Source organism: Tupaia chinensis, unplaced genomic scaffold (assembly GCF_000334495.1).
Source record: "Tupaia chinensis unplaced genomic scaffold, TupChi_1.0 Scaffold000275_1, whole genome shotgun sequence".
NCBI classification, from domain to species: Eukaryota; Metazoa; Chordata; class Mammalia; order Scandentia; family Tupaiidae; genus Tupaia; species Tupaia belangeri.
Genome location: NW_006159757.1, coordinates 7,034,416 through 7,054,578, shown reverse-complemented (window position 1 = coordinate 7,054,578; position 20,163 = coordinate 7,034,416). Strand labels below are relative to the sequence as shown.

Below are 20,163 nucleotides of genomic sequence, written 5' to 3'. Positions count from 1 at the left end.
CCATTGCGCTAACTGCTGGTTCCCACAAAATAATATTTTTAAAGTGAAATAAGATACTTGAAATAGTCTGAGATTGAAGAGAGGAAAAATTATTCAGCATCCCTGCATCTCCCATTACCTGAGTGCTTTTTAATCACTTTTATCTGATCTCTGTCCCTAGGTGACATTACCTGAACCATGGTGGCAGAGGGAAAAGGGGAGTGCTCTGCCTGTGAGAGATTCCAGCAGAGGGGTAGGGTGCCAATAGCTTTCTCTTCTCAGAAGACCTGTGTGTGACACCTACAGAGAAGTGATAAATGTGAATATGGTGATTTAACTATTGCTCTCAAAGATATAAAACCATCTTTCTACTAAAGCATCAGTAATCCTACACTAACTAAAATGATTGAAAAATGGGAAGGCTAGAGGTGGGAACATAAGGATATACATTATAACAACAAAAAAACAATAAATACAGGCTTCTTGGGCAGAAAATTCCAGAGCTAAGAGTTGACCTTAAAAGCGACTGGAAGATAAAAAAGCATGGAGAACAACTGCAAATACTAGAGACAGTGTGGGAGGAGAGTGGAAAATAGGGGAGGGTGAGAGGAAGGGAATCAAGGGGAAAAATAAAGCAAAACATTTAAGGGACACGAAAATGAAAAAGTATCTGTCGATGATAATATGTATAAAATCTTTAACTGGACTAATATACAGCGTATTCATGCTGAGAGAATTCAGTTTACAAGTCGTAAGGATATACAGTGATTACGTGTATAAAAATAAATAAGTAAACTATGGGGAATAAAGGGATGCATAGGAACTTCCAAGAGCCATGGTTATTAACAACCTAGAAATAAATGTTTCAGTGCACTGCAAAGGCAAAACAAAACAAAAAGTTCAAAACGCAATAATCCTAATACAACTGGAAGTAATATTTAATAACCTTCAACACAAAGACACAAGCACCATAGAATTTATTTTTACTTTATTAACAATGTGGCTTACAATTTTTTTCAAGTAAAAAGGGTTTTTCATTTAGAATAAAAATTAAAATATAACTCTGATATAGATTTTCATTTATGTACATGAAAACATATATACAGAATACAATCTTACAGCAAACTAATGACATGCCCTTTGTCCTGCAAATTTCCAAAGTAAAGACACCAATTTTTCCCTTTTATGCACCAAAACATACACAAGATAGAAATCCAATTGCAATACAAACTAGTCAAACTGGAATGCAAAACAGTAAAAGGGCTTTCGACATCCATGACTAGGAATAGTTTATGCTCCTTGATAGCATGCTAGCTCCCATTTTGAACAAGTGAGATGATTATCTTTTCTGTCATTTAAAATATTTGTACCAAATTTTCCATCATAAGGTGATTTTCAGCAAACAACTGTTCTAGAACTTTCCTTTTTTTTTTTTTTTTTTTCCTTCAGTGCATCTTGGCCCATATGAAACACTGGTCTATCTAGTTTATGTGATGACTTACATATTCACCAGTACGGACGTTTAGCCATTTAAAACAAAACCCATAGGATGGAAAGACTACACCTCAGGAAACTGAGTTATCATTTATCATTTGAATGAAAGACACTTTTTAACAAAACCCAAGGCAGCACCATATGTCAGAAATGACCATTTTTAGGTAAATTAATTGGGTCAAAAATAACCACAATTTGATTTTTAACATAAAATATTTTGGATCTTTATAAACCACTTTAGTTGATAAAAGCTATGAGAATTAATCCACTTAAAAATTCAGCCAATTTAAAGGGAATAAAGTAATTTTCAGAAAGCTTCTGAACAGAAAACAACAGTGAACAAATGAGAGAATCATTAAATTGTGATAGCTGCCAAGATAGCTTTCCCTTGTTATTTCATTATTGCACCAGAGAGACATGGGCAGTATGGATCTCTTTCCAATAATTTCTTCCTTAAAAGCTACAGACATCTTAATTTACAACTTCTCCTTTCAAATAATTGCACACTCCATCACAGCTTTCTAAAGACAGAATATAGAGTAACTGGAGCCTAGATTCACCATCTTAACCCAAAAGTAGCAATGATGCTCAAACCACAACAAAGATTTTGAACACTACTGATTTATGCTTTATTTCTATATACAGAAATAAATATAAATGGGTGTCCTACACAATATGTATGAAACCCCTAGTGCTCTCCAAGCTAAGGGAAAACAGCGCTTAGAAAGGGGTGTTTTGTTAAAAGACAGAAGGTAAATCCCAGAGCGTGCTTAATATAACCCTCAAAATTCAATGGGATATGTTTGGAAACCAAGACCATTCTTCAAATGGCTTGATCGAAATCAACCTCCTGAAAACTGTACTAAGGGTCAGAGGTGGCAGTGTTAAAAAAGTTTGGATCGCTTTATTTAGGAACAAATCAAAGCAAACACAGGAAATAATCTTGCAGATATGATCAAGTAAGATAGAGGAACCTAGGAGCTGTGCAGCTCAAATACTCTGCGGGCCTCAAACTCTGATCAAATGCACTGAATTCTGAAAGTGACCGGCGAGTTCTCCATGAAGCTCTGCAGTGAAAGAAAGTGTTGTTATTTGTTTGTTTTAAAAAGTAAAGAAGTGCTATAATGCCAGTAATACCCTGTTTTTCTTAAGGTTGTTTTGTTTGTGTTTCGTGGACAGGATATTTTTACAACACAGCATAGTCAAGCAGTGAGGAGCTGAAACAAGCTCCGTCAGTTTTCAGGTAGGATTGAGCACGCCTATCACAGTGAGGTGGCATTTCTGTTTTCTCAGGTTAGACACATGGCACAGACCGTGAAGTGTCTGCTTGGTCAGCTTCCGGAGGTATGAGAGGCATCATGAACACGAGGCCCAGGTGTAAAAAGGAGAGGACTTTGGTCCCAAAGTTTGATCAAAGAGAAGAAGAGAGAGGAAATAGTACCATCCAGGGAAAGAATACAGGGCATCCTTTGCTGTCCAGTCGAAGATGGTTTTGACTTTGGGGCTGTAGAGACATCGGGGTATTCGTGTAGAATCTATTTTTGTTTTTTTTCTGCCAAAAAGTAACAAGGACACAACACAGCAAAATGCTCCATAGAAATTGGCCCTATCTTTAAGACAGAAGCTGGTGAGAGGTGAAACCTACAGAGAAATAACAACCACTTTCCACTTCCGTAATAGAACTACTGCTGACATGAAGTATACCCCCCAGGATGGGGCACTCCAAAGAATCCAAATTTAGGAGGACACTGGCAACACTCAGAGGAGAAGCATCTCCATGGCCCTAAAATGCTTCTTGGCTCACCTGGGGTGCCTGGGAGGTAGCGCTCAGACTGCCTCCATGATGGAGGTCCCAGGACAAGGCTCTCCTCTGCATCCAGTACAGCTATCTCCTCCTGACCCTGGGCACATGAGGTTGAGGCTGACAAAGTGACCAATACCATGCCCAGAGAGACTGAAGTGAAACTGTAAGTGGAGGATAAGCGGAGTCTTGGGCATGTGGTCTCCTGGGAATTAAGAAGCTTCCCCCAGCAACAGCGGCTATAACTTGCTTGGGATTCCTGTGTGAGCTCAGGAGACCCAAGAAGGTTCCCTCATTCTGATGTGGCACCTCCTCCTCCAGGTCTTTACTGGAAAGGGCACAAGAAGGTGCTATTGGTTTTGAAAATACAATGTTAGGTTGTAGCCAGCACGTTCTCTCATCCTCGTTTTAAATGCAACAGAAATAGCTCAGCTTGAAAAGGCCACGGTGAAGGATCATAAAGGAGGCAGCGCAGGGAAAATGCCAAAGAACTTGAAATGGATACTCTTTCCAATCGTTTGACAGAGCTTAACTCCACAAGACTGAGCGGTTAAGGCCAAAAGCGTGTGGCTGAGAGACAGGAATAGGGAGCCGAGGACAAGTCAGAACTTTAGCACAGAAGAGAGATCAGCTGCAAGCCAACCACAAATCACCAGGGCATCCAGGTCCTCACAACTATGCCGGACATGTTCCTTCCATCAGAAGTTCCGGGCAAAGTCAGTCACCAACCATGAGTGTCAGGATCAGCTATAGAGGAGACTAAAACAGTCTCAACCACAAAATATTTTCCATTTTCATCTGAGACCATTACAGAATGTTAAGGAAGGTTTGCCTTAGTAAGCAAAGTTCTCAAAATTTGACCAATAATCACGCCTTAAAAAACACTGCAGAAATAGGAGCAGCCCACCGCAGGGTATTCCTGGAATTGCTGAGACTCTCATCAAAGAGAAAAGGTCAGGTAATTATGGTAAAAGAGAAATAGCAGGCTCTGAAGCCTCTACTTTTCATGTCTCCTTCTGAATAATGCAAAGGTTTAGTTTCCTTGCATAAGTTCAGCAAGGCATTGAAGCAGCCAGCTCAATAGAAGACACTTGTCCATCTGGGTTTGAATGAACATATCAAATCACTGACGAGAATACACAGGTGAAGTGCTTGGCACAAAAGACCAGACAATTCTCCAAGCCAGACTGGTCTGTAAATGACTTTGCTGATTTAATAAAACTGCTCAAGACATTTTGCAAGCAACCTCTAAGCCAGAGGAGACTGTGACATTGCAGAGGGAAAAGCCATTGCTGCACACTTCTTGTTCTGTCTGGTTCTCGTTTTGAACCATCTGGACTCTTCCCTTCTTTCTGCATGAGTGTAACAGCCCAGGAGGAACAGGTGTGGTCACCACGCCCTCCTGAGTGTCCACTCCTATTGTTGTACAGGAAGTGAGGTCTAGAGTGACCAAAAAATTACCCAAATCACACAGCTAGTCATTAACAAAGCCAATATAAGAAGACAGAGTCTAAGTCCAGTGTTCTCGCTGAGCAGCACAGGGCCAGGGGCTCAGCACCTTGTGCCTACAGCATATGTGGTGACCCAGAGCAGAAGGAAACAGACTTTGGGACGTTGGGGGAGAGTCTTCAGAGTCTTCTGCGGAGATCTGCCCCATGATCCTTCTAAGGGGATATAGCTAGTTCAGGAAGTGCTTCTTGCAAATCTCTTCCCACTCTTATTCTCTAAAATTAAGCTTTTCTTTGAAAACAGAAGTCAACACTTCTTTAAAGGAGTAACCCTCTGATCTAGGTACAATGAAATGAGAACAGTGGCGATAATCTGAGGTTTTATACAACATTGGGACGAGCTTCCTTCTACAGACATTCTAGGCTTCAGTCGCTGAAGAAAAACCCTCTTGTTGAAGAAAATCATGGCCTTTCTTCACTCCCCATACTTCCTGAAAGGCACCTCTGACAGAGGAGAGAGGTTTAGCACATCTTTTTATAATGACATCCTGAAACACCATCTACAGCTCTGTTTGAGAAAGGACTTGCCACTAAGATCAAACCACTGGGACAGCATGTGCCGTCAAATCACAGTCACGCGTGTATTGATAGGAAAGAAGCGTCTATAAATGTGCCTGAGAATGATTACAGCAAAAACTACCAGCAAGGGGTTAGGTATCCTCCTCAGTCATATTCAAAAATATGTCAAGTGTGCCCGCCTTCATTTTCAAAGAATCCGGGCTTCGGTTTAGGAAATCTTGTTTGAAAGAAGCTGCCTGGTTTGGTGGGTGGGAGAAAGGAGAAATGTGGATCTACAAAGAACTCTTTCCAATCCCAGCAGGGTCTGGCACAGAACTGGAATTCACACTCTCCAGAAGCTCCTGTGGTGGGGCTTCAGTGTGCTTTAAAAACGCAGAAATATCAAACAGGCTGGTGGATGAAGGAGGTCCTCCTCGGCTCCTGACTTTTTGGTGAAACTTTGAGCATGTACCATTTCACAGATCCTGGAAATATCAAAGTCCAGTCCTGAAAACTTTTATGAACTCTGCATCACAAAAAGAATGGGCCGCCTCCCGGGAGGGTAGAGTCAGTTGGCATACTGGGCGTAGAAAGCCACTTTGACTCTCTCTATCTGATGGCACAACTTGATGGCAGGTCCCAACTTCAGCTCCATGCACTCCTGGACTGTTGGCAAAGTCAGGAGTAGCAGAGCCTGGCCATCAATGTCCTGCAGAAAAGAAAACCAGTTAGAGAAAAGCCAGGATGCAGCAAAGGGGTGCACAGCACATCAGTTTTGTCCTGGGGCACACATGGGTGGGGCTGCTCTTGCTTCACTTAACACAGGAGGGTGTTGGCAGAGACACCAAGGTGGCTTAATGACTGTCTAACCTCTTTGTTGATAAGATCTTTTTGCTACAAACATGTGGACTATTCTGAAATTTACATGCCTACCCTGGTGGGTACAAAGGCAGGGATAGGTGGGCTGTTATGAGAATGGTTTCCCAAGTTTGTCAACCCTTGCTGAGAGAGTAAATCTCCTTCCTTGAGGACCAGGTCCTCCTATGCTGTGCTGTGACTTAATCTAAGCACTGAAAATACTGGCTCTCTGCTAAAAATAAAGCTTTCTTACTTCCCTGCTAAGGTCTGACATTTCACCATCAGGATGAGCAAGATGCTGAAGACAGATATGCCAACCCACAGCACAGTTTTCCATAGAGGAAAAGCAGACACGCATGCTCTTCCCCTACATTTACACGCATGTATTGCCCAGAGTAAGGAGTTCCTAGTAGCCAGGTCTGCTGTCCTGCTCGGTCTTATTTATTGTAGTTCTGTATTACATATAGGGTCCCACACCATGAAGATATTTATAAAATGATTGGTAAAGTGCGTGTGCTACAGGATGAAGGGTACAAAGACTCAGCCCAAACCTCTAGTTTCACTCCAGTAGGTATCTGTCTCTTCGCCTGCTTGCTTCCGATAATCATCTGGTTTATTCAGGTAGATGCCACTTGATTGGATTACTGAGTGTAACTGCGGCCCCCATTCCTATTTACCTACAGTCTTTACATTCCAGAGGCAATAACCGAGGCTTACAGAGATAGTAGGCTCAAAGACCAGTGGAAGAATGAGAAATAAACTGAACTCAATGCACCAGAAACTCTACCACTTGGAGAAATATTTTACCCAGGACAGCCATAATCCTGAGAGACTCAATAGTCATGGAGTAACACATAAGACATCACCTATCAGTGAATTTTACACAAGTAGCTTCTTGTCTTTTAGTATTTATTTATTTTTGCTATAGGGAATAGGAGCTCACCAGAGAGAGACCCAGAGAGAAGCATAGTAAGAAATCACTCCCCCCAGTGCAGATGGTCAAACTACAATCCCTTTCCCTCCATTCTCCTCTTAAGATTTGGGGCACTCACACAGACACCCCTGGTGTGATTTTCAAGTTGTTCAGTCTGGGACTCGAACCATAGAGTCAGCCGTGTGGGATCCTGCACCTTAACTATCACGCTATCTGCTGATCCCAAGAAGTTTATTTACCTTTTTAAAAAAATTGTTTATTTTATTTTATTTTAAATTTGACCAGAGAGAGATGGGGGAGAGTGAGAAAGCAAACTTCCAGGTCAGGACTCGAACCATGGTCAGCCATGTGAGAGTCCAGCGCCTTAACCACCATCCCATCTGTTAGCCCCATAACTTATTTTCTTAAACAGTGTATGTTGTAATTTTGAAAAATACCTAAAACAAAAACTAAAGTGTGTATAAATGAGAGTAGCGTTGAAAAGACCAATGTAAAGACCAAGTGTAATTTATCACCTAATCAGATTCAAAAGACAAATGTTATGAGCAAGAATAACTTATCATCTAATCATATTTGAAAGCTACAGTGTCCCCTAACAAGAACAGCAGTAATAAAAATTAACCAATTACTTAAAAAGTATCAGTTTAAGTACAATTTATTATTTTTAATTATAGATGAGCGCTGGTTGCAAAGTTTGCAATTCTAAGCCTTGTCTCAACCAAGACTTAAATGTGACCTTAGTAAACCACAAAGTAAACAGAGAAGTCTTGTATATATACTGAAAATAGGAGATAAACTAATAAAACTCAGTATACGAGAGGCCTTCAAAAGGCTCATGGAAAAGTGGAATTAAAGTACGAATTTGTTTTGGCACATTTTAAAATTCACATTGTTTTTTCATAATATGCATTTTCCATGATCTTTTTGAAGCTCCCTAGTATTTCTCTACTGTCTTTATGTCATTTCCCCCTTTTTTCTACAGAACTTTTACAGGTTAATTTACTTCTTTTCAGATGCTACTGATACAGTTGTTTGTCGTAAGGGGGAAATGGAAGTATTGGGAAATGTCACCTGGCTCAACACTACTTGTTATTTGTCGTGAAGCAAACGAGGGGTCACCCTTTAGCCTGGGACCTGTTCACTGACTCTGCTTTCAGAGACAATTCCACATAGGCTGTATCAACATAGAGGATATAGTCATAGATCTAGGACATCATGTCTTCTAGGTATGCTGGGCCTCGTTAAAATACATTTTAGGTAGGCGGTGGGCTGCTGCTAGAAAACTGGTGCATGTTTCAGTGAAGATTGCTGACCATCTGTGTACCACATTGAAGTGGGGGATGCCAGTCATTTGTGTATTTACTTATTCAACAAGCATTTATTGAGCATCTACTAAAAGCTGAATACTCTGATGGCCTCTGGGGGATAGCACAGTGAACAAAGAAAAGATTCCTTCCCAGGAAACTCCAAGAATCTGAAGGGAGCCATTCAAAGAAGTTAACAGATTAAAGTGAGATAGAGAAGATACCATGTAGACTAGGAGTTAATATGTGGAGAAGCACTAAAGGATTCCAACAGAATGAGCAAACAAGAGATTAATCGTCAATGCTCGACCTGAGACCTGAGGCACCACTGGGAGTTACTGAGGCAAGAATGGACTGAAAGAACCCTAGTAGTTCACTGGAATTCCAGGAAAAGGAGGGAGACCTTAAAGGTAAAATCATAATGGGCCCAAAAAGACATTAAGGAACTTAGAATGTTTTTTGAGGTATGTAATAAATAACTCTTGGGTCCAACCAGGAGCACAGTGGTAAAACATGATGCTCTGTGAGGTTGACCCTCATGAGGTAGTTCTGGGTTCACATCTGGAAAACTCTCTGAATATTCTGGACACACACTTGCCCATGATCTGACGGGTGAGTGAAGGTGGTAGGTGAATCATAGCAGCTAGACACTGCTGGGGATACTTCTCTGTCACTCTCCCTCTGTTGTTCTTATTTATGAAAGAAATAAACTTAAAAACCAACCAACCAAACACAAACTCTTTAATGGATTTAAGCAGATAAGTGACATTATAAGATCTGGACATCTGAAAACTAATATTGACCATCTTGTACTATAAGGAAATAGAAGGCAAGGTGGCAAAGGCATGAGAGGCTGAAAGGAAGGATATTTATTAAGATTTCACAAAACTGAGACAGAACTTAAGCACTACCAGTGAGTTCATTAAAGGAGATCATAAAGTGGATAAACCAGTACAAACTGGAAAATTTGCTACTTATATAACTGAAAAGGAATAGCAACAGTATTCCACAAACACAAGAAAGTCCTACAAATAAAAAACAAAAGACAAACTATTAAGTAAGTTGGCCAAAGTCATGAGTAGCTATTTTACAAATGAAACAAAATGGTAAAAATTTTAGGAAATGCTACTCATCATCATCAAAAATCAGAGAAGTGCAAATTGAGCCCACAATAAAAAATACTTTTATAATCAAAGAAATTAAGAGTCTGACCATGCCAAGCACTAACATGGAAGTATTAATGTATAAGAAAGGGAGCCCTCCTAGTAGAGGAAATGTAGTTGGTTTACTATTTTGGAAAACGTTTTAGCATCATCTAGTAAAATATGAAAGAGAAAATCAAACAAAAATGTAATTAAGCATAAATTAAAAATACTATTTATATCTTATGGAAATACAAGGGAATGTGACAGGGAAGAAACTGTTAATTAGATACCATGATGTTTATCTTATTCTGGCTTCAAAATTGGTTGTGGCTTTCCTGGGTGTGTGTATGTTTAAACTATTTCTTCAATAAAAAACAGTAAAGGGAACCAGCAGTTAGCATAATGGCTATGTCGCTGGACTCCCACGTAGTCGACTGCGGTTCACGTCCTGGACCCGGTGGCTTAAAACTCACGCCGGGCGCGTGTGCGTGCGTGCCCAAGATCCCGAGAGGAGAATGGAGGAGAAGGGATTGCGGCGTGACCATCCCCCCTGGGGGGTGATTTCTCGCTTTCTGTCTCTATGTCTCTCTCTGTCTGTCTGGCGAGCGCACGCGCCCTACAGTGAAAATCTCGTAAAAAAAAAAAAAAAAGAAAAAAAGAAAAAAAAAAACAGTAAAGTGGCAGGATATAAAATCAATATACAAAAATTGATAGCATTTCTATACACCAACAATGAGCAGACTGAGACAGAATTGAAGAAAGTAATCCCTTTAACAATAGTCACAAAAAAAATGAGATACCTAGGAATAAACCTAACCAAAGAAATCAAACACCTCTATAAGGAAAACTATGAAAAACTAAAAAAAAAAAGAAACTTAAAATGACACCAAAAAAATGGAAGGACATCCTATGTTCCTGGATTGGAAGAATTAACGTTATCAAAATGTCAATTCCACCCAAATTAATCTACAAATGTAATGCAATCCTTCTCAAATCACCAGAGATATTCCTCACAGATTTAGAATATACAATCATAGAATTTGTCTGGAATCATAAAAGACCCCAAATTGCCAAAGCAATATTGTGCAAAAAAGAACAAAGTAGGATATATCTCACTTCCTGACACCCAAATATATTACAAAGCTGTGATAATCAAAACAGCATGGTAGTGGTGGGGAAAAAACAGGCATGTAGACCAATGAAACAGAATAGAGAACCCAGAAATAAACCCCAAATATACAGCCAACTGATTTTTTTTTCTTAAGAGGTTTTTGTCTTAGGGTGGGTGTGCTCACTAGAGAAAGAGTGACAGAGACAGTGAGTGGTAAAATGAGAGATCATCCCTCAGGGGGAATGGCCATATTGCAATCCATTCTCCTCCTGGGATCTTGGGCATGCACACACAAGTGTCCAGTGTTTTTTCCAAGCCACTGGGTTCAGGACTCAAACCATGGTCAACCATGTGGGAGTCCAGCAATGTAATCACTATGCCATCTGCTGGCCCCAGACAACTGATTTTTGACAAAGGGCACATGACAATCTGGTGGGGAAAAGAAAATATATTCAGCAAATGGTGCTGGACAAACTGGGAACCCGCCTGCAGAAAAATGAAACTGGACCCCTAACTCTCATCACTAACAAAAATCAACTCCAAATGTATCAAAGATCTAAACATAAAACCTCAAACTATAAACTACTGGTGGAAAACACAGCAGAAACTCTCGGAGACAGTGGAGAAATAAGACTTCCAAAGCACAGGCAATAATCCTGAAAACAAACAAGTGGAATTATATCAGATTTAAAAACTTCAGCACGGCAAAAGGAAACAATAATTAGAGTGAATTGACAACCTTTGGAATGGGAGAATATATTTGCAAAGTCTTCCACAGACAAGAGACTGATAACCAAAATATACAGGGAACTCAAGCAGCTTACCCGCAAAAAAAAAATAATCAACCCAATTAAAAGAGGGTCAAATAAGCTGAACAGACAACTCCCCAAGGAAGACATATGCACAGCCAAAACATATGAAAAATGCTCAACATTCCTTATCATATGAAAAATGCAAATCAAAACCATAATGAGATATTACCTAACTTCAGTCAGAATGGCTGAGATTAAAAAAATACACAATGATAAGTGCTGGTGAGGCTGCAGTAAAAAAGGGAAGTATCCTCTTATACCATTGGTGGGAATGTAAATTAGTGAAGCCACTGTGGAGAATATGGAGGTTCCTCAAAGACCTATAAGTAGAACTACCATATGATCCAGCAATTCTACCCCTGGGTATCTCCCCGAAGAACAGAAATACACTCAGTCAGAAAAACATGTGCACAACCATGTTCATTCACTGCAGCATTATTCACAACTGCAAAGACATGAAATCAACCCAAATGCCCAAGAACAGATGAATGGATTGAAAAAGTGTGGCATGTATACTATGGAATACTCAGCCATGTATACTATGGAATAAAAAAAAAAATACCACTATGACCCTGGAATTTGATAAAAAGTGTAAGAATATGGAAGATTTAATGCTAAGTGAAGTTAGAAAGGCTACGAAAGAGAGGCATTGTATGACCCCATTTAACACATACCAAATGCATTCTATGGCAGAGACTGAAAAACTAGAAGGCATAAAAGCATGGACAGCAACTACTGACACCAGAGAGTTTGAGAGCAGGAAGGGAAACGGTATGAATGGGCAGGGGGAGGGAATTAAGGGGTAAAAAACAAAGAGAAAAACATTCAATGGACAAAACAATGAAAAATTATCTGTTGATGACAATGTGTATGCTAATTTCTTTGACTGGAATTACAGACAGGTATTCATGCTGGGAAGACTAATTTTTAATGCTGTAAAGATATACAGCAATTGAATGTAAAAAATAAAATAAAATAGACATTTTAAAAAAATATTTCAGTGCATCAATATCTTACTGGTTTGTTGAGAAAGTCATGATGCAGTTCTGTATAGAAAAACATAGAAAAATATATCATGACTTTGCTGATGACCTAATAGATGTAACTCAGCATTTCTCATTGATTTTCTTTCTGAAATGCTTTTGAATTTTTATGTTTTTTCTGGCCCACCATGGCCAAGGAGGTAGACCTTGTTTTTTGAGAAGGTGTTAATGAGCCTTTGAAAGATGTTTTCATTTATTTATTCAATTAAATATTAGTGTATGTCAAATATTGAAGTAGGTACTAGAGTAAGATGTGGCTTTCTCCTTTTTCAGCTGAGAAAAAGAAACATGCATACAGGCAACACCAATGGTAGGATCTTAGCAAGTGCTAGGCTCTCTCCCCAGCTAGGTACTCAGGGAAGGCCTCCCAATAGGTGCACATTGTACCTCCCTCCCAAGAAGGCATCAAGTAGGCCTCAGCACCAAGAAAAATGCCTGCCTGGTACCTAATAATAGGGGCTCCTGAAGCATTTGCTGAATGAAGAGTGGATAGAATTGGCTTCAGAAAGCTTAAGAAAAGTTAACAGATAGGTAGAGAAACAGAGTGAGACAGAATGTGGAAAGTGAATGGGAGGAGAAGAGAGAGAGAGAGAAAAAAAAAAAAGGAGAGTCCTGGAAGGTATGAACAATGGCATAAACTTCTGTGACAGGAGTGTCGCTCTTCCAGAGTATACTTCCTCCGGCTTTCAGACAGAAGCCCAGGGAGTAGCAAGTCTTGAAGGCAAGTCTCAGCTCTCAAAGAATCTTCATTCTTCTATGTGAATCTCCCATGGGAAAGAATGAGGAAGATGAGGGTTAACTCTATTAAGCTCTATACATCCTTGAAATGAAACTCTCATCTAGTGGTGAGGACTAATTCAAAGTCTCCAAATCCTCAGAGAGAAACCACCTCATTTTCAGCCTTTTTAAAGCCATACCAGGACTTTTGCCTCCTGTAGGGCAGATCTTGTGCTACAGAGTAAATGCAGTGTTAATAGCGCTTTCAGACTCCCTTGGACAGCCAAAGTACTGGTCCTGGGGTGCTACAGTACGTTAAATCTGTCATGAAGACATACTGGCTTATGTACCTGGAGAGTTAAGATTCACTTCTTGTTCCTTGAACACCAAGTACTTGCCTGTTGGGATAAATGTGTTAGATAACCATGACCCTGAAATTAACTGTGCAGGCACTACCAGAGTACTGTACCACCAATTTCTAAGCTTGTTTGAAGTATAAACAATGATATCAGACATCCAGGATGCTGGCCCAGTGTTCAGCACACAATAGACACACAAATATTTTCTGGATGGACAGATGTCATAAAATATGTCTGAAATAAAGTTTAGACCTATTGTGTGCTTGAGATTACATGCTAAAATTGCATAATTGTCTTACAGAATTGAATAGGGAATTTGTTCTCTTTCCTGAGACACATCATCCCCTGATACATTTTGGAAAAAACAGGTTCTTTTGATCTGTGCTGTAAATGTCGTTCCCCTCCTCCTGTGATTACCTTTACAGCCTTACAGTCACCACCTGCTCCACTTCACTACCATTCTACAAAGATTCCTCATCTCTGCTTTGTCTAGCTGAAGAAGCCTTCCCAGGCTTCTGCAACTGACACCATCTTCCACAGCCTATTTCAGTGTTATCTCTTCTTTCATTTCTTTGTTAAAATATGACCTAGTCTTTGCTAATGATATCAACATTTTATTTTGTGATGTGCTTTTGCCAATTGTTCATATGACCCACTATCAAAGCAGGCATTTAAAATTAGGGGGCATCTTATCCAGCCTTGTTTTCAAAGGCTCTTCACAACGTGCCTTACACAAAGAGGTTCCTCTGTAAATCCTTGTCAAGGAGAGGTCTTGGATATAATCAGTTACAGGAAAGCAAGGGCCTGCTCAATGATCAACCCTCTCTAGGCTTAGGCAATACTGACCACCAAAAGGTCTATCTTCCCATCACACTCCCATAGATCACACAATGCAATCACTTGTGCTCCAGCTCAAATAATGGTCGATATACTAAAAAGCAATAATGGAGAACAAATGGGAGATTTAGAAGTGGTATTTTTTCAAGGATAATACAAGCTACAGCATTTGTGAGCTTCCTTATACTTCTTGGATTGGGTTTTCCATCATGGAAAACTTTATTCCATCATAGTGTAAGTATTTAAGCTTTCTGTTTTGGAAACTATGGATAAAATTATAAACTTGATTAGGCTCAGAGGTGCTCAGCATTTTTACAAAGGGAGAAGTCTGTCCATTTGAGCCAGGTTAGCAATTTTAAAATGTGCTTTAATAGGACAAGCGGATGATGTAATAGTTACGTTACTGGATTCCTGCATGGCCGACAATGTTTGAGTCCCGGATCTGGTGGCTTGAAACGCATGTTGGGCACGTGAGTGTACATGCTAAAAATCCCAAGAGAATAATGGAGGAGAAGAGGCTGCAGTGTGTCTACCTCCCTGGGAAGTTATTTTTCAATTTCTGTCTCACTGTCTCTATCTATCTCTGTTGTGAGTGCATGAACCCTATAGCAAAAATCTCTTTTACAAAAAGCGCTTTAACTAGAGAATCTAAAATAGCATATATAAAGAAAGGATTGAAGGAAAAAAGCTAATAAGCAAATTCCATCCATATACTCTATTAATTTTTTTTTCTTTTTCAATCAATAATGGTGTGCAAACAGCTCAAACTTTAGTGAGTATGCAGAATCATGTTAGTTTTTAAAAAAAAAAAGTAAAAAAAAAAAAAAAACACTGAGCAATACTGAGCTAACCACTAGGTAATGGTGTGTGTGTTCTAGTCAAAGAGCTTTTGGTTATGACTGTTTTTGAAAGAAATCCCATGAGATGAGGGAAAAATAAAAAAAAACTGATTCTTTAGTAAGTTTTCATAAAATATATCTGGATGCTTCAACACAAAACTTTTTTCTTTTTTTTTTTTGGAGAGGTTTTTTCGCAACAGGGCGTGTGCGCTTGCCAGACAGACAGAGAGAGACATAGAGACAGAAAGCGAGAAATCACCCCCCCCCAGGGGGGATGGTCACGCCTCAATCCCTTCTCCTCCATTCTCCTCTTGGGATCTTGGGCATGCACGCACACGTGCCTGGCGTGAGTTCTAAGCCACCGGGTCCAGGATGTGAACCGCAGTCGACTACGTGGGAACCCAGCAACATAGTCATTACGCTAACTGCTGGTTCCCAACACAAAACTTTTTAAACACACATTCTGTTCTTTGAATCCTCACAGGACCCAAGAGAGGGTCTCATTGCTTATTCTACAGCATGCCAGCAGCAGGCAGCCTGTGAAGCCAGATAGATCGTGGGGAAAAGGTAGGGGTCCAGAGAGCATTCCAGGCCAGAGGAAAACTCAGAACAAGGTTGAGGCCTCAAAATGACATGCAGGAACCTTCTAAATCAGAGTCCCTTCACACACACTCTTGCAGCTTGTCCTATGATGTTCCAAAGGAAAACAGTAAGCAGGAGGAGAGTTCTCCCAGCCCTGACTTCTTCCTGCTCAGCAGAAGCAGAAGTGGAAATCTGTTTTCAAAGGACTGCACTCAAGGGTGGAGGAGATTCGGTACAGGCAAGATTTCATCTCGAGTTTTGTGGTTTCTTTCTTGCTTGCCTGCTTGCTTTCTTCTTTCTTTTAAGTTATTTACTTATTTATTCATGACAGAGTGTGTGCATGCATGAGAAGGCAAGGAGACGGAAAGAAGCACCCTTAACATGGTCTCAGCACACTCTGACCCCTGACTCTCTAGATCATTGGGATCTTGGGTATGCCTGCACACACCAGGTATGTTTTCAAGCTGATCCAGAGATCTAACCTGCAGTCAGCCGTGTAGTTTCAAACACTGCAGTTTCCTTTGCTACTGACTGAGCCACTAGGCTGGGCCAAGAGTTTTGTGATTTTTTTTTTTTTTTTAGTCACAGGTGTATTAATTTTTAGCACATAATGAACATGTCTGGGACATGAAATTACAGAGCATAGATTTTTTTTAAGCAGTTGCCCTAACATTTCAGAAGTAAATGACACGAGTATCAATAATAGGATGTTTCTAATTTTTGCAAATGCTCCTGGTCATTATAACAGTTTGTGAATTTAAAACACCCAGAGGCATGAGGCCCACAGCTGTGATCATTCTGTGCACTGTGATCTTGCTCACATGCTGCCAACCAAAGTCTCCAGCTCCTAGTTCATATATCTTGCTCACATGCTGCCAACCAAAGTCTCCAGTTCATAGTTCATATGAAAGCTCAGATAACGCTTGAGAGATCCACTGGAGGTCTAAAAGGTAATGGAACAAATTAGTAAAATTACTAATTAAAGGTCTGATGGAACAGGAAAGGACTCAAGGACCCACACACTTTAGACAGCCCAGTGGGTAGCAGCTTTTTATTATGACAGGTGAAATGGCCTGATGCGAAATATAAAATTAAATAGGAATACGACTATCCTCAACGAAGGCCGATCTATTTTTCTTTCTCATAAGAGAAATAAGCAGGGATGAAGGACCAAGCTTTTCTCTGATGTCATGAGAGCAACCTGAAGGAGGCCCCTGCCACTGCTTGATTCTACAAGTGAGAATGCACCAGTCATGTACCATTTCTCAGAGTCTCAGCATGGGATGGCATGAAATGATCTGAAATATTGTTATACACTGGACTTAGGTGTGCAAGAAAGGGAACATAGTCTAAGCAGGAGCTTAGCCTTTTTCCCAAATCAGCTTTGTTTCAGTTTTTCGCTTATTACTGAGAGCCCGTACAAGGCCTGACACATGGGCCTGGTAAGCTTTGATGGTACAAAGAGTCTGGAGCTCCTGCACCTTGCTTGGAATATGGAAGAGAGAAAATCTGCTCTTCGCTCTAGTTCAACCACAAAATGTTTCTAGTTAAAATTGGGCATTTAAGTTTTTCTTATTGTATAAGATGGCAGGTGGAAAAGCCGAGAAGCTGGCTACTAAGAAGAAACCTGAAGCCAAGAAGGCTGATGTCAGTGGCAATGTTAAAAAGGTGACCACCAAGGCTAAAAAGCTCAAGAAGGGAAGCCCCATTGCAGCTGAAACCCAGCCCTAGTCCAGGGAATTGGCAGATACTCCCAATCTGTCATGTATTCCAGGAAGGCCACATACAAGAGGAAATACTTGGCCACTAAATTCAGGATTGCAAAGAAGGTTCTTGCCACTGTCACAAAACCAGTTGGTGGGGACAAGAATGGTGGTACCTGGGTGGTTTAACTTCTTAAAATGCCCAGGTATTATCCCATTGAAGATGTGCCTCAAAAGCTGTTGAGCTATGACAAAAAAAATGTTCAGTCAGCATGTGAGAAAGCTGCGAGCCAGCATCACTCCTGGGACCATTCTGATCATCCTCACTGGACACCACAGGGCAAGAGAGTGGTTTTCCTGAAGCAGCTGAGCAGTGGCTTGCTACTTGTAACTAGACCGCTGGTTCTCAATCGAGTTCCACTGCGTAGAACACACCAGAAGTTTGTCATTACCACCTCCACAAAAATTGATATTAGCAAAATAAAAATTACCAAATACCTCACTGATGCTTACTTCAAGAAAAAGAAGCTGTGGAAGCCCAGATACCAGGAAGGTGAGATCTTCGCCACAGAGAAGGAGAAATACGAGATTTCAGAGCAGCACAAGGTTGATCAGAAAGCTATGGCTCGCAAATTTTACCAAAAATCTAAGCTGCTCAACTCCAGGGCTACCTGTAATCTGTGTCTGCCCTTTACAAATGGAGTTTATCCTCACAAATTGGTGTCTAAATTTCTAACCAAGAGCCTAATTAAATAACTGATTTCATACACACATACGCATATTTGAGTTTCAAACCAAAATAAAACTTCAGATTAATATAGAATGCTACATTCTATATCCACACTCAGTATGTTGAATGAACACATGGCCAATAGAGATACATATAATCAGCAATGGTCATATATATTCATGCATCTGAAAAGAATTCTCTTTTCACAGGACCACTGTCAAGTACCATACTGGAAACATGCTCCTTTGTCACCTTAGGCAGTATTTTCCACAGGATTTCAACCTATAGCTTTATTTTTGTTCTCAAGATAGTAATGTGGCTTATCCACAAGTTCCACATCACGTAAACCCTTGCTTTTCTTACAATTCTCTTTGCAGCTAGTGTGCTGAAATGAAGGAAAAGCTCATTATTGGGTCCTTCAGATCTGAAGGAGCTGCTTCCTATTTGCTTCAGTGTTGCCCAGAGAGCTAGTGGAATTCATATCAGATACCACAAGATGACCCTCCCCTCTGGCCTCCACGATTCCATCAAGCATGAACTTATATCTGGTATCTGTAGAAGGTTCCAGTGACTGGTCATGAACCACTTCACCTCTAGGACTTCTCTGGACATAGGGCTAGATGTCAAGAACCACTCTCCTCAGGGGAACTGAGACTCAGGGCAATTTGCTTTTGACAGTTCATTACTGCATGGACTTGGGAGTATAGCTGGGAGATTTCCTGAGTGCATGGGAAGTCACACATTTTTATCCCCCAATTTGGTACTTGAAATATTTTCTTTTCTCTCTCTCTCTTTTCCTTCTCTCTCTCTCTCTTTTTTTTTTAATTTGCCAGAAGGCACATACATTACCAGAGAAACAGAGCCATTTAAATAGAGGGACAGCACATGAGAAAACACTCCCATGGGGCACAGTCACAATGCAATCCCTTCTCCTCCATTTCTCCCTCCTTTTGGGATTTTGGGCATGAATGCACATTGGCATGTTCTTCCAAGCTGCCAGGTTCAGGACTTGAACTATGTGGTCAGCTATGTTGGATCCAACTGCTTTAACTACCAGGCCACAGGCTGGCCCAAAATATTCTTTCTAGACAACTGGTTTGTATAATCTAAAAAAAGACTGTATAGATCTATCCTTTTGTTATATGGAAAACAGATTTTTGTTGTTGTTGTTTGTTTTAAATACAAGGTCTTCAAAGAGATCTTTCCATTGTGACTTTTCAACAAATTGCACACAGAAAGTAGAGCAAGAGCCACAGTCCTGAGCCCTTCACACAAGACCAGTGAAGAAGGCATGGGAGCATGCATGCAGAGTAGCAATTTGTTTTCACACTAATTTAAGGAAAATATAAAAACCACTTCTTTCTTAAGGTACATTAAATTAAGTCTTATGTTTTAGCTAACTACAGTTATTTTAGCTGCTAGAATACAGACTCCTTTAAGGTATAGATTATATAGATTCATTTGTTTTGGGCCCTCACAAGATGATGGACATTAAAATACTTTACGAAGAAAAAAGTGAAGGAGGGACGAAAACAGCTTTGAAAGCAGCATGAAATAAAATGCAATGGATGGAGGGCTTTCCACTCCAGGAAGGTCGAGTAAACACTTTACTTTATTTCTCCTGAGAACAGCTAAACACCCTAGACATTCTACATAAAATCAGCAGAAGAAACTGGAAAGGTTCAGAGAAGATGGCAGACTAGTTAGCAGCCTTGAGACCCTCATTAATGACATGCGAGTGCGTTCTTTGGTTTTGTGGCTATTTGCCTCCTATGTCCAGGACTTAGAGACAAAGAATCCAGCAACTCAGAACTTTTAACAGGCACAGACAAAATGAGGCCAACATAAACCTAGTTGCTTGCTTTCTTGGCCAGGGAGACATTAAGTAGGCTAGCAAGGTAAAATATAT

The 20,163-nt window shown here is 40.3% G+C and overlaps 1 protein-coding gene across 5 annotated transcripts in view; it reads right to left on the bottom strand.

Annotated features, from left to right (window-relative positions):
* Positions 1-1,293: 1,293 nt before the first annotated feature.
* SFMBT2 (Scm like with four mbt domains 2) overlaps positions 1,294-20,163 on the bottom strand; it is a 264,272-nt gene continuing 245,402 nt past the window's right edge. For all 5 annotated transcript variants that reach the window (XM_006150049.3, XM_027772467.1, XM_014588412.2 and 2 more), the window contains one exon: positions 1,294-5,989. In XM_006150049.3, coding sequence (XP_006150111.1) covers positions 5,849-5,989 — 141 coding nt within the window. In that variant the 3' untranslated portion in view covers positions 1,294-5,848. The remainder of the gene's footprint in view (positions 5,990-20,163) is intronic.